The 14,668-nt window shown below is 38.2% G+C and overlaps 2 protein-coding genes across 2 annotated transcripts; both read right to left on the reverse strand.

Moving 5' to 3' along the window:
• Nucleotides 1-576: 576 nt before the first annotated feature.
• Nucleotides 577-8,425, reverse strand: LOC128888696 (phosphatidylinositide phosphatase SAC2). Its single transcript, XM_054145753.1, has 12 exons — nt 8,151-8,425; nt 7,380-7,756; nt 7,040-7,303; nt 6,811-6,965; nt 6,563-6,735; nt 6,306-6,498; nt 5,904-6,231; nt 5,727-5,797; nt 4,648-4,869; nt 4,252-4,565; nt 3,973-4,182; nt 577-3,894 (listed from the first exon to the last, which is right to left on the reverse strand). Exons 1-12 carry the CDS (start codon nt 8,245-8,247, stop codon nt 2,915-2,917), a joined length of 3,384 nt encoding a protein of 1,127 aa, XP_054001728.1. The 5' UTR covers nt 8,248-8,425; the 3' UTR covers nt 577-2,914.
• A 154-nt stretch (nt 8,426-8,579) lies between these two features.
• On the reverse strand, nt 8,580-10,239 carry LOC128888777 (ubiquitin-like domain-containing CTD phosphatase 1). The gene is made up of 2 exons (XM_054145895.1): nt 9,972-10,239; nt 8,580-9,785 (listed from the first exon to the last, which is right to left on the reverse strand). The coding sequence occupies exons 1-2, from the start codon at nt 10,129-10,131 to the stop codon at nt 8,956-8,958; spliced, it is 990 nt and encodes a 329-aa protein (XP_054001870.1). The 5' UTR covers nt 10,132-10,239; the 3' UTR covers nt 8,580-8,955.
• Between the last annotated feature and the right edge of the window lie 4,429 nt (nt 10,240-14,668).

The raw sequence follows: 14,668 nt of genomic DNA on the forward strand, positions 1-14,668 counted from the left end.
TGCCGCCTAGCGCGTAGCCTTCGCTACCGCGGCCGTTCGAACGGTCTACGCGCGCTCTAATTGGTCGAGGTTTTCGCTTAATATCTCTTTAACGAAGCCCCATCCGACATTTTTGCAAAGGAAATTGTTGTTCAGAATCGTCTCAGCTACCCCCCCATTTCTGGCTCCTCCCCGACTTTTGGGACACCCTGTAGATCCAATTAACGTAGCTTATTTGGAGTAAAGTTATTTTTTGAATAATCATGACTATTCCTACCTTCAAATAGGTTTTATATAAAAATCTCGTTACATTGAAAGGAGTGACTGATTATTTCTATCACAATTTTTTCTATTCATTGAATTCATTTTGGAAGGAATAAGAACAAGTTTATAGGAGTTCATTGAATTTTATTGTAATTTTGTTCTACACTACTATGTTGCTCAATGCATCACATGTACATATATATATATATATATGTTTTCGAAAATGTAACTGCTAATATATAAGGCAAGTTAAGCCTCTACAGGCTATGAACATTTTCGTGCGTTGTTTGTCAGGATTGTTTGTTGTGTTCTATTGTAAAAATACACATAATATCCGTTGCAATATGTCGAATGCTCAACTTTAATTGGACCATATATTGTGACAATACGAAAAAAGGAACTAAAAATATAGAGTATTTTTTTTTTCAATGACTTATAATACTGCATCAATAAATAGATATTTCACAAGTTATACAAGTTAAAATTATTTTAAAAATAAGGTGTTCTAATGTGGAATGAATAAACAATCGTAAAATCTGGGTAACAGATTCAGCTAAATAGAGCGGATTACTTGAAAACAGTCCTGTTTTTGGTGTTCTCATTTTAAAGCATTTCTAAATGATCTACAGAATCGACACGCCATTTTATTCTCATTTTTTTTTTGTCATTATAGGCTGTGCTCATTCTGCTAGATTATATCACAGACTATCATTTGCAATTGGAAAAAACATTCACTAGAAAAACTCTTACTTGCAATACTTCTACCACGTGTTAAGTGCAATTATGAAATGTTTACAGCATATCACGATTAAATTAAAATATTTATATACAAGATATCAGTTTCCTAGAATCATAACTCATATTATTTGGTCTACGTTGTCATAATTCGAGTATTAAATAAAAATGGATATTTTATGATCTAAGTACAGATTATATATGCAAATTGTTACTATAATTGTTTAAGTATTATGTACATAATACTGTAGCTATATTAATGTAGGAATAACACGACCTTTTTTTTTTGGAAACATTCATGTGTTTCAAGCGCAATTTTATGTGGAAAACAATATGTTATAAACAAAGCTTGCCTTTTTCAAAATAAGTCTCAAACTTGCATGTTTAACATTAGATAGTAGTTTCTAAAGATTTGGAAACTACTCCAATTTCTAGGCATATCTTGTGACAGTTATCACTTCTAATTTGCACATTGTACAGTTTTCCAGAGAGAATGTTTATTTCTCACATTCTATCTTGCCACTATACTTTCGTTTTAATTAGCCATATTACGTTATTTACTAGACTATTCTTAAATAACGGTTCATATTTACATAATTGACTACAAAGCTTCTTCGTTGAACTTGCTGCACAAATAAATTTTCAACTCATCAACGTTTACTAGCTCGCAAATGTTACATGCATATTTCGATCTATGTAGTTACACAAAAAAAAGGAGATACATTACTTGTTTAGCAATTAAAGTTTCGACCGTTAAGAAAATTTAATTATGCAGCAAAAACTGAAGCTTCAGAGAACGTTGGGATTAAATTTCATTGTATAAGCACACACTTTTGGTAAATCCACAATTCGAGTTTCTAACATTCAAATGCAATGCTAGGTTTCGTTTCATAAAATCGATACAAACGCTATCGCGACAAAAATTTTGTATAAATATGCCAAAGCATTTTGCAAATAGATAGTCGTTTTGTATAGGAGCAGGAACCCCTCCGCTCCTATGAATGTAGAATAATAGAAAATTTGTAAGCTGATACACCAAGTGACTTGCTGTAGCTTAAATATTGACCACATTGTACTTTGAGGAGGTAATTTTCATGAGAAAGTACAGAAAATAGTGGTAGGCTCAAGACTGCAGCGTATCGCATCGGATATTATTTGATACCAATTCTTAAAACTTTCAGTCTTGAAAGTCCTGAACATTTTGAATAAATAAACAAGTGACTCTGCATTTAACATATTCTAATAGAAATTTTAATAAATTTTAGACCACTTAAGGATGCACGAGATCACATGGTATTTAATGATGATTGAAACGATTCGAAACGTCACAGTCTTGAAAGTTTTGAATCTCTTTTAGAACGTAGATTCGAACGCCCATCACTAATAAGAAATATCTTATCGGTTAAGAGAATTTGTTTGCACAATTTTTATGGCAAGGTGGCAGTAATCCAAAATAATCAATCGTGTTAAATATGTGCACTGACTTTACTGTTCGAAACGACTTTTTCGTAATACTATATCTAGGAAATACCTGTGGCAACGAGAAGTATTGGGCTGTCTGGAAAGTTCATGCCGATTTTTAGTAGGCGGTACAGGTCTCTATATATCAGAATGGATGAAAACAAATAAAATGTGTACATTCCTTAACAGGTGGAAAAGTTGTGGAACAAAATGGAACACATATAATTTAATAAATATACATCAAAATTCAAATATGCCTTTGAATTTTTTTTTAAAATAGGTATGAACTTTCCGGACAACCCAATATATTTATCAATTCCTATGCAAAAGTATCTCCCACGTTTATGCGACGCATTGTCAATGATTAGTGCACGACGATTTCTCAATCGTTCGACTATTATCGTGTTTACCTAAATTGTGAATTACAATAACGTTGCTAGACATTGAGATTTTAGCTACGATATCTTCGATAAACTTACAAAGCTATTAGTTTCGATTGACAAGAACCCCATCTCTCTTGCAGTTTCTGACGTTGTTCTACATGGTGGTCCGAAAGGTTTCTAAGTAATCCTGCTTGTCCCGTTTTCAACTTTCGAGGATCTAAGTTTGCTCCTAACGTTTGAACACCTTTCGCGAATTTTGAAAAAGGCGACAGAATATCTTTTGTGGTAGACGCTACTGGGCTGACGACATTCGAGACATTAGTTTTTATAGACTTCAAAGCAGACTCGCTTCGTGAAGATGTGATATTTAAGGTTAAATCTTGTTCAGACGTCGACCTCTTTTTCTCTTGCAACCTACTCTCCGTTTGCAAGTTATTGACATTTGTATTGCTAAGTATTAACTTGCTATCAACTTCACCAGTCGAGTGACTAATATTTTTTGTGAGATTCAACGTCGACGGTGGAACCATTCTCTCCTTGTCTTCGGTTAAGGCTTCCGATGCGCCTTGTATCGTTATTTCCGGTGTTGTAGCTGTAGTCTTTTGAGGGGAAGCACTTAGAGTGCTTGTTCCGGATCCAGTATCTGGAACGAGCAGACTTTCCGCATTCGAATTCTGATCGGATAGGTTGGTGGGTCGTACCGATAAATTTTGCGTTTCGTTGTTATCATTGCTTTCGACTACATCAGCGTTCTTTACACCCATTATGATGCCAATAGATGGAGTGTACGCTTCCATGAGATTTTTATCGTGACTGAAGTTTTCTGGCTTTTCTAAAGGAACAACTGATGTTGTTAAATTTTCGTCATCGCTACTGCTGCTGCTAATGCTGTTACGTTTTCCTTGTACATTGCCTGAGATATCCCTGCTTCCAACCGTGAAAGTAGGTTTCGAGAATGCCTCGGACTTTATGCCTATACTTTTTGCTATGATTGGTTTCTTCGCGCTGAAGCTATGACTTAACTTGTTTAATTTACTGAATTGCTCCGACATGTTGTTCAATGCTTTCGTTCCTGTATTTATATGAAATTGTATAGATTGTTATTTACTTGGAAAAACGAACACATTACAATGATTCCAAAAATATATACCTGCACTTTTCAGAGCTTGTAACTGTGTCTCCGAGACATTTCTGGTTAGTTCTGGAAGGGACGAGATGTCCAGCAGACCTGTAGATCCTTTAACGTTAACTAATTTACTCTTTCGTTTATCTAACGTTACATTCATCGCTATAGGAATCTCTGGTAGATCTGCTATTTCCATTGCTATGGATATAGCTTCGCAGACTGCTTTCAAAGACTCTGTATCGTACAAATAAATGCATTATTCGAATTAACGTCTGATAATCGAAGCATACCAAGGCAGCTTACCTATACTCTCCTCTTCAGTTTTTATAACAACAGCCATGTTATTGAAAAAACGTAAATTTGTACTGCGAAACATGTGGAAGTAGCCGCACTCGTTGGCCACTTTGTAATTTATTCTAATGCAGTGAAAATGCCTATTTTTAAAGAGAGAGACTGTACTTTCGGGCTGACCAAACTCAATCAATATAACATCCTCGAGTGGAACTCTTTGGTAGTTTGTAACTTTGTCGATCTGATCGTCGTAATCAGCCACGTAATAACTGTCGCGCGTTAGAATTAGAATGGTGTCCATCTCTGTTTCCGTCGGGTCACCAGTTCTGTTGAAAAGGAAACTTTGTGAGAAAAAGATTTGTATCAAAGGATAGAGAATAAAAGACAAAATATGTGGGTATAACGTACACAGGATCGGCATCTATGAGACCCCAACTGCCTAAAATAACTTCTGGGTCAGGTATAAGTAGTTTTTTGCAATCCTCTATCAACAGCTTTACGTGAATTGCCGTAGCAGCATTGTCTTCTTCTTCTGTACGCTCCTGGAACACTTCCTCGCTTACCGAATTTCCTAACATCATATCAATTGTGGCCTGCCTATAGACATCCTTGAAGCGATTTAAATAATATCTGAAAAAATATGGACCATCCAAATATTTGCATTGAAGTCGCACGAAAGTTGAAGCAGTAGCAAGGTTCTGTTATAAAGAGAAGGGGGTTAGAATAAACGCTTCCGTTAGAATCAAGATCAAACGTACAAAGTCAAGCACCCTATCATGCAATAGAAGTCTTATCGTGCGATGTAAAGTCAAATTTATTCAAACATCACGTGGGGGTACATATCGATCGTGTGTCATCTTCTCTTTTTGTTTGCTAAAATGACGACGTCTAGAATTGAAGAGTTATACTTTATTGCCGCCTCAACGAATTAAGAGCTTTCAACGCTAATCTTGCAACGAACCTTGCTATACCGTACATAACACTTGCGTAAAGAAAGTCAGGGTAATTAGCAAGTTGAAGCTGTATATTTGGTGGTTTCGCGGGTATTAAGTCGAGGCAGCAATGATCAAGGATGTCTAAATAATGCGACCAATCAAGATTCAGTCGATTAGCATCGATGGGATTGCCTAGCAAGGTATCTATCGCCGCTTGACGTATGTCGTCCATAAAGTGTTGTCGAAAATATCTATAGGAAAATGAAAGGATAATGTCAAGGATCTATGCCATGTACAGAGAAATCAGTATTTAAGCGATGATCATGGAATGTAGAAAAAAAAAAATATTGTATCACGCAATTAACGCTAATGACGATACGAACAACGTGTGATAATTTATTCGTCATACAAAAATTACAGCGTTCGAAAGGACATACTCGCGAAATGTCGTGGCGTATGAATGATAATCGTAAAGCAACGTGTCGTGTATGACGAGTAAATGATAGTCTAATGCGATGCGGGACATGTATCATAATTGCTGTCCAATTGTACCTGTTTGCAGAATTCATGCCATCTTTCATTAACCCAGTAAATTTTCTTTCCCCTGTTCTTGTGTAATCTCCCTATAAGCAATAAGAAACCACGTGTCAAGGTTCTAGTTAAAGTTTCGCTTATTGGTTAATCAGACGTTACGCGAAACTAGGGAATAATTCACTGTCGAGTACAAACCTTCAGAGCGTTTGTACCAGCATACTGTTTACTGATAATGTCGCCATTATTGGCCCAAAGCAGCTGAAACGTTTGCCTGATATTTGTCGGCAGCGTTCCGTCTGGCGGTATTAGTCCTAGCTTTGAAAATTGCATTTCCATCACAGCTTTACCCAGAGCGGTTTGCACCACATTTGTTCTATCTAAACAATCTATACAATTCACCCGAAACACGCCTGTCTGCATGCAAATTGTGCCTTGCTTATCACGCCAACAGTACCCCATGTCTGCCAGTAGCGGAGCTAACGCAGTGACCAGGATAGACACATTCTCAAAATGCATTCCTCGACTGTGTTAGGTACAAAGGTACATTTAGCGCCAAAATCGACATATGTTTTAGTTTGAAGCATCGCGAATCCTTACCAGTATTCGTGGAAATCGAAGGTTGTGTATGTTATATTTGGATTATTGTAATTAAGCACGTGATTACTGTACGCATCCCCAATAATTTTTTCCTTGCCAGTTTGTTCCACTAGATTGACGATACATATCGGACCGTACAACTTAAGTTCTTCGGTGAAATGTTTTTCGAATGCAACTTGCGTTTCCGCTTCACCTGAAATGTTACACATGTCGTTAGTTTATTTAATTTATATGAACTCGTCGTTTTAACTAGGTACCTTTATCGATGTGTGGTGGAGGCTTGTATTTGTATCCAGGTTGAGACCAGTACACGGGTACGCTACCTCGTACTTGTACAAAAGACACCTGATGATCGTGATACCAAACTAGTTGTTCTGTTTCTACATAGTTTGCGCACTTCCCATCGTCGTCCACACCGCGTCGCTTATACCTTTATTGTAACGGAAAACCCTTTTTGATGAAACCAGCAATTGATAAATAGCGATTAAAAAAAAAAAATAATTACCGTGTTCCCGCGCGAAATCTACTTCTTCTCGATATAATAGCTAAATTAAAGGTTTCGTGTTGAGGTTGACCATCAAACCCCACTTCTACTTTGCACTTCTCTATTTGTACATACCCCTGAATAACTGGTAATATCCAACAGTCTGCTTTATCTGTCTAAAAAGATGAAACATTTTGATAAGACCATGTAATCCGCAATGTGATCTAATTAAATTTGTAAAGATCCTAACTTTCAAATTGATTATATCCTGTAGCATGTGCTTATTCCAAAAAAATCTATCATCTACTCTTTGCCAAAGAGGCTTATTTATATCTTCCTCGTTTTGTTGTGTTTCAGTAATGCAAAGTCGTTGTAGACTGTTGGTAATGTCACCAGTTTGACAGAAATAGAAGGAGTCAGTTTCAGTAAAAATTTTGTTCAATTCTTCCAGAATTCTCTTCTCAAATCTCTCTTTATCCTTAACAATGCTTCGTTTGGATACTGTAGATTTTACCTGCAAATTATTTTTCCCCTTGATAACTAGCTGTTCATTTTTCAGAGAGCTGTTTGTAGCTAATAGAATAATCTACCTGAGATGTTGCAATTGCAGCTGCTTGTTGTGTAGTATTTTTTATAGTATTTGTAGCACTTTTAATGGTTCCCCATGTTTTAGCAAAAGCTGCTTTTTGTGGCACATCGAATAAACTGGTTTGACTTTTTTTCTTTGGCAAATTCTGATGTTTCTTGCATGGCAGAAGTCCAATATCTGTATTTTCAGTGCCAAAATGCAAAAATGCGATTGATTTAATTTTGTGTATAACATGACCTCCATAAAGTTCTCCAGCTGGTGAAATTTCTTTTATAAGCATTAACCTAGGCTCTAGCACAGTCGGTTGTTCTATTTTCCCAACTATTCCATAAAATATTCCAAGGCATTCTAAATCCTTTGGTGATGCCCATTCCCAGTCTGTAAACAATTCATAATAAATAACAAGGTCTCAAATCTAAATAAGACCTTAAATCACTAATTTTAACATACAGCTAATTGTATTAGTCAGAATTACACTTCACGCATATTTACATAATTCGCGAGCTATAGCTATTGCAAAACAACATACGCGACTACCTTTTAAGGCATTTCCTTGCTTATGTTATTTTAGTAGCAACAATTTAATCGCGATATAATATGAAATAAAACCTTGGACTCTCGAATATTGTCGCAAAGCTGAATCGATAGAACAAAACAATATCGAATTATCTCAGTTGCATTTATAGAAGTTGTATGTGAAAATAATAATAAACAACGTGTATATTTGACGTGAGCGTATATGCACTTCTGTCAAAGATAAAAGCATACCCACCCGATTTCGCGGAAAATTCTCCCGTGTATTTGTCACACCAAAGGCTGTACTTCTCCTTCACGAAAATGAAATGCGTGTCAGTACGAAACAGTTCCATTTTTCTCACTTTTACGCGAACGACGTTTTCCAAGTAGCATGTGTAACGTGGTGTAATGTCAACTCCCTCAACGAAAGTCCGCCTATGACGGACACTTCGCCATCTTGCTCGTTTATGAAACTAACAATAAGCTTGTTTCACAGACTGTACCTACGTACACATTTTCGATCAGGGAGTAAATAGCGATCGGATACATGAGATGCACATTTAGTGGTTTGTTATCATTTGCTCGAGCCGATAAAAATTAGTACAGAATTTCAGCAAACTCTTAAAACTACATCTAGTTCAACTACGTCACTCGTTATCTGCTTACAATAATAAATAAGTACAAGTTTTTTTTTTTTTACATATAAAGGTTTTATTTAGATAATTTTTGATTACATAGTTTGTACACGTTTTATATAATTCATAAGTACGTCATAAATACAAATATGCGTGTGAAAATATGCGAATTTATGCGGTGTAACATGAAATTTTTAAGCACTGTGAATAACGATTAATTAACGTTATCGGGAATATTATCGTATATTATCATCCATGGAAGAATACTTAAAAGATGTTATCTTTTTACATGTTCTTCTTTATACAGAATGTAGAACGTTTGTTTTCGTCTCGTGTCGACCACTAATTAAGGGTGAAATCTAAATATTTTCTGTGATAGTGGGAAGATTGATAAAATTCAACAAGTCTTTAACATTCTTAAGAATTTTACTCGTCGGTATTCGTCTCGTTCTTCTTTTCCTGTTTGGCTTTCTTTGCTTTGTATTCCTCCCACTTTCTATGGTTGAGAGTCTGAAAATCCTCGACTTTGGCTATTAATTTTAAATATTCCGATAATTTTAACAACTCCCTGTCTTTACTCCTGGTAATGTGCGCGTGCCTGAAAGGTTTTATTCTCAATCCAGACTGTGGATTCATGATAAAATTCCTCCTGATATCGTCGAACATTATCGTGTTTTTCGCCGAGAATTGTTTATACTTTCCCCATATAATACCAAGGGGTTTCACCCCAACCAAACCATGTTTGGGGGTATGAACAGAGATCATAGCTAAAGAATCAAGGTGAAATGCTATTTTGTAATACGGGTGGTTGGATACTCCTAGTAACTTCATCTTTTCATTGATCCACCTCATGCTAGTAGCAGACCAAATTACTATGTCGTAATCTTTGTAAGCCTGCATTAGGAATTCATGAAGATAAGGACGCATTAGTTCCACGCCACTTTCTGCTGTCGATCTGTGATCGAACAAAGTGTAATCTATATCCAGCACAAGAAGTTTCTTTCCTTCTCTGAGTGGATTTAATTCTACAATCGTGTATTGATTGATCCTCTTTTGGATTTTCCAGAGATACACCTCTGCATTCTCGATCTCAACCTCCTCTTCTTCGATATCTAAATCATTAACTACGTCAGGCATATCTTTCGGCGCTTGACTTACTTCCGCGATGTCCTCTTCACGAGAGCCCATCAGCATTAGCTTGAATCCAGGCCTGAGGCCCAATTTACCTATGATGTCCTCATCTTGAGCTGCTTTGCCTGGTGAAGAGAAAGATTCTATAGAGACTCGATCGAATTTTAAATAATATCAATAACCGTGCTGTAACTGATTTCCTAAATTTTCGATTAAGAAAACGAAAGGTCCGGGAGAAATTGTTCGTGAACGTTATCTTAGAGACAAATCATAGGGAAAGAGAGAGACGCATAGACAATTCAAAACATAACCTTTGAATTTGAGGTTCAGCAACTTTTGACGTTCGGGAAGGACACCGGTTTCCTTGTGTATGCGCTCTTTTAGAGCTAGAACGGTGTCCTCCTCTTGCATATCCGCGATCGAGTATTCCTTTCCGCTCCATTTTACAATAATCCTCACTTCACCTTCCATTCTTCGAGAAATAATGACGCGACAACGAACGATGCGTGCATACTACGAAATTTTCGACTGGGCACACACGTACGTTTTCCACGTAGAAATACTACGGCATTCTAGAAGTTTTACTCGCATACGTATATACCATGTATACATATATGTTGCTTCTGCGGTGTCAGCTTTCCGTCGATATTGCAGTTTCAAGTTCATTCAAGTGTTCTTCATTCAGGTGGCGTTTCGTGGGTCAAGTCAGGACGGTGCTGCCATCAGATTGGCGTGGAGAAATCGTCCAAGTCTTTCAGAAAGAAAAAAGTTTCATTGATGATTCTGTACAGGTGTACAGGATGGAATTAATACGAGATCAGAGGTACTTTACAATATATTACTAAATAGAAAATCTAATCATAATACAAAGTTTATTCATAAATCGAGAGCAAAAGATATTCTTATATTCGAAAGTTTTTCGTAAGATCTTCTCTTTATAAAAAGCACATTCTATATGTTTCTATATGATTACTATGGTTAAATTGAACTTGCTATTCACACCGTAATATAGAAAATATCGAAAGGAAAATTATTTCTCTAGTAACAGAAGAGAATACGAATCTCATTTGTTATACAAAGAGTTAATATTTAATTTATAATTAGTTTCAGAGATAATCCCCTAACACGTTAAAGTTAACGAATAACCTTTATTTCGGCAGTGTTTAATTTATATCCGCGCTAGGCCCGCCTTGTCTTTTTCGGTGGCAATAAATTTTACCCCTCAACTTTACGCTGGTTCTCTGCAGCGCTGGATAAAGTTTCAAAAGAAAAAAAAAGAAAATACCATGTCGACCAGGCCCCCGGAACTCGGTTAAACAACTGCCCGCGGAACTGGCCGGTATAAAAATTTTGCAAATTGCCCTCGAAGCTTTCTGTGCGTTTTTACAGCTTCTGGGAAATGAAACCGTGAGTGGAACTCGTCCAACAAACCGTTGTTAAAAACTTTGCGCCACCTTGTCGCGGGTCGCGGAACATTCGACGCAAATTTTCTATTTTCCCGCGTAACAAACTCGCGTTTTCCTCGTATGTCCCCCTTTCCGATAATAAAAGGAAACTTGGAAAATAAACGCGCCCCTTAACCGAAAATAAGAAAGTTGAAAGAAGAGAAACTCTGCGGTCATGAAAATTTCTTATTTAATCATCCCTTAAGGGGTGAGTCTGGTTCAGTATTTTTCTAATGCACATAATTTCCAGATATAATTAATTCTTGTTATTGAAACTTTTTTTACATACAAAGGGACGTTCAAAGAAAAAAATTTGACAGTGTAGATTTAATTTGAATGTATAGATATATAGATATACAATCAATTACCTTAATTACCTTCAATTTAAGCGTCGAATCAAGTGAATCGGATAAAAATTCGATGAGCTATGCGTCTCACCGTTTTGACCGAATCCTTTCCTTGCGACTACTATATTATACATATGTATACATTCAAATTAAATCTACACTGTCAAATTTTCTTCTTTGAACGTCCCTTTAGATGTAAAACAAGTTTCAATACCAAAAATTAATTATATCTGGAAATTATATGCGTTAGAAATATACATTAGCTGGACCAGATTCCCCCCTTAAGGAGAAGGGTCTGGTACAGAGAATCTGGATATTAATTTTCAAGATAGTATTGGCAGTAGCATTATAAATTTCTGATAAAAATCTCCAACCCTACAAGTGTAATAATAAGAGTAAGTGTAACTTTCACAAAGACTTGTTTCGATCCAAGTTTCCAGACTTCTCCGAAACGTACCCCGTGCATCAGGCATAGTTTACCTCGGTGCGCCTACTTAATGGCTAGAAAGTAAAAAAAAGGGAAGTCCCTGTGGTGGCGAGCAACGACAAGGGTTGAGAACGGTTAAATTCTTGGCAAGGTTCGTCGCCATTTGCGCGAGGAAAACGAGCGAAGAAAAGGTCGATTCAGACTATACGACACGGACCGTCACGTTCCGGCAACGACACGTACCGGCACCGACACGACAAAACATTCAAACACGCGTTTTAATGGAACTATTCACACTATTCCCGTTGACGGAACGTTCAGGTCGGTGTCTGTTAAGCGTGAATAGTTCCATTAAAACGCGTGTTTGAATGTTTTGTCGTGTCGGTGCCGGTACGTGTCGATGCCGGTTCGTGTCGTATAGTCTGAATCGACCTAAAAGCAGCGCACCGGGAAAAAATCGCGAGCCCGATCGCGCTCGTTTCGTTTACGAGCCGTTGCGAGTCGTCGTCGGTCTCGTCGAACGAAAAACGGTCCGCGATACCGCGAAGCTTTTTTGGTCAGCGCGAAAACGACGCGTAACGATACCCAGTTTAAAGGTGAACCCCGAAACGCGCAACGAGACGCGAACGCTTGTAAACGAGCGTGCCGCGACCGCAGTTCCAGCCTCGTAATTAAATTTTTGCACCACCTATTCTCCCTGCTATTTTTTTTTTCCTTTTGCCCTTTTCGCCCCGCGCCTCGCTCTTCTTCTTTTGTTCGCGCTGTTGGCGCGTGAAATCGCGTTTGCAGATGCGACGCGCTGAATTCATGCGGATGTTTCCAACCATTAATCTTTCCGTGATCCAACGTGGCGTTAAGTGTACCCTGGTTAGGCGAGTAGATGCAGGTTACTAGGTTCAATCTTCGGGCCAGTTCTTTGTGGTCTCTTAAAGATTTTAGAACAGGGTCGGCGGGAGGAGGCAGGGGTTTTGTTGTAGAAGGGGGGGCTTTAGAGATTTCTAGGTGAATATTTTATTTCTGATGGGGTAATTAACCCTTTGCACTCGAGACCTCTTTTTCTGGTATCTACCAGTAACTCGAATGCTAAGCTTGGATTGACTTGTGTCGGATTATCAATACCCTTCACGAAGAATGAACTTATTGTTCGTTGTCAAAATTGAATCGGCGTTCTTCGAAGCGTTTCACGTATCGCCGTCGATACTTTGTTTTAAGAGTCGAATTGTGGCGACGTGAAACCTAAACACTCGGAAGATATGAGAGGACCCTGATTTCCTTCTGGTGTCGAAGTTCAGTCAGTCGAGCATGAGATCTCTTAATGAAAAGAACCTTCCTGCCGTCGTGTGAAATAGAGTGTATTTCTTTTGATATATAAAGCGTATTAATTATTTCGGACTCCCATATCCAATAACTTGCAAACTAATTTGAGACTCTGCTTCACCTTTTACTGACCTTTATTACACTGACAATCACTTTATTGATACTTCGAGTTCCAAAGAAGTGAAAGCTAAAGAAACATTAGGTATTGTAGATTTGCTGTGTGAAACCTAATGGTGACCGAGGCTCACCTCTCGTGTGCAAAGGGTTAAATCGTAACGCAAGGGGTTAAGAATAAGGCCGATCGCACACGGCCCGACCGATTTGAAATTAGTGTTGCAAACCGTTTGCACTCTTTGGCCAATCGCACACGGGCGGAACTTATCAGTTTCAAACCACTCTGAATCTAGTTGTATGCGACCGTGGATCTAGGTAAAACAAAGATAGTGGAGTAGGCGAAACAAAGAGCGCAAACGGTTTACAACGCTAATTTCAAATCGGTTGCGCCCGTGTGCGTTCGGTCTTTGTTTCACCTATCCCACTATCTTTGTTTTACCTAGATCCACGGTCTCATGCAACTAGTTTTAGAATGGTTTGAAACTGATAAGTTCCGCCCGTGTGCGATCGGCCTAAAAGTGTAGGAATCCGTCTATCCAACCTAGCGTCAAGCGTTGCTCGCGTCGAACGAATGAGTATTCTACCTTTCCATGTCCAGCCTGAAATTGATAGTACTCGAGTAAAACGGGTGCAACTTTCGAGGTAAATACCGCAACGTGCAGTCACGCGGCGAGGATTGAACAATCCTGCCCGACGGGCAGCGTCTCGCAGCGGCGAAGCTGTTGTGCGCCGGGGCGTTAGGCGAGTTTTAGTATCCCCGTATAAGGGGTTAATATCAATTATTAAACTAAGACCCGGGGTCTGGCTTTATTATCGCGGCGTTGTTACGAGCCGGGCGGAACCGTTACGACGATGAATTACTGCCCGTACCAGTTTGTAAACCAGCCACTTCGATAAACTGGACTCGACTTAATATCCGACTGTGTCCTCCGCGCTCGTTATTAAACGGATATATACGTTGCAGGGGATTATTTTTTTGTTTTACGGAGCTAACCGGCGCGATTTATCGTTCGGGCAAAAAAGGAAAAGGAAAAAGAAAACGGAATAAAGGGAACGTTGCGTTATCGCCTCGCTTCTTGGGCAGAGATTTTCCGTTTCTTTTCCATGGTTCTTTTCTCTCGATAGATGGTAAATAGATGAGATGGTAGCCGAGGGTTGATTTTATTGCTGGAGGTGAATAATGAGACGCGAGGGAGGGCTGGAATTTTTTTGTATGGGCTTTTGTTGGCAGGAGAGGATGATTCTGGGTGGTCAGAGTTAAAGTAGTGGAATATTATTTCGTTTAATAAATTAAACATTGTCTCTTCGTCTAAATATATATATACATGACGCTGCGATTATTTTAACGAATATTATAC

Source organism: Hylaeus anthracinus, unplaced genomic scaffold (genome assembly GCF_026225885.1).
Source record: "Hylaeus anthracinus isolate JK02 unplaced genomic scaffold, UHH_iyHylAnth1.0_haploid 0, whole genome shotgun sequence".
NCBI lineage: Eukaryota > Metazoa > Arthropoda > Insecta > Hymenoptera > Colletidae > Hylaeus > Hylaeus anthracinus.

What these genes read in the sequence shown, in the direction of transcription:
- LOC128888696 (XM_054145753.1), bottom strand. Translation starts at nt 8,247, where the DNA reads ATGGAACTGTTTCGTACTGACACGCATTTCATTTTCGTGAAGGAGAAG. An exon ending in TCCACCACACATCGATAAAG is followed by an intron (nt 6,499 to 6,562) that starts GTACCTAGTTAA and finishes GTAACATTTCAG; the next exon opens with GTGAAGCGGAAACGCAAGTT. An exon ending in AACTGAAGAGGAGAGTATAG is followed by an intron (nt 4,183 to 4,251) that starts GTAAGCTGCCTT and finishes TGTACGATACAG; the next exon opens with AGTCTTTGAAAGCAGTCTGC.
- LOC128888777 (XM_054145895.1), bottom strand. Translation starts at nt 10,131, where the DNA reads ATGGAAGGTGAAGTGAGGATTATTGTAAAATGGAGCGGAAAGGAATAC. An exon ending in GCTGAACCTCAAATTCAAAG is followed by an intron (nt 9,786 to 9,971) that starts GTTATGTTTTGA and finishes TCTCTTCACCAG; the next exon opens with GCAAAGCAGCTCAAGATGAG.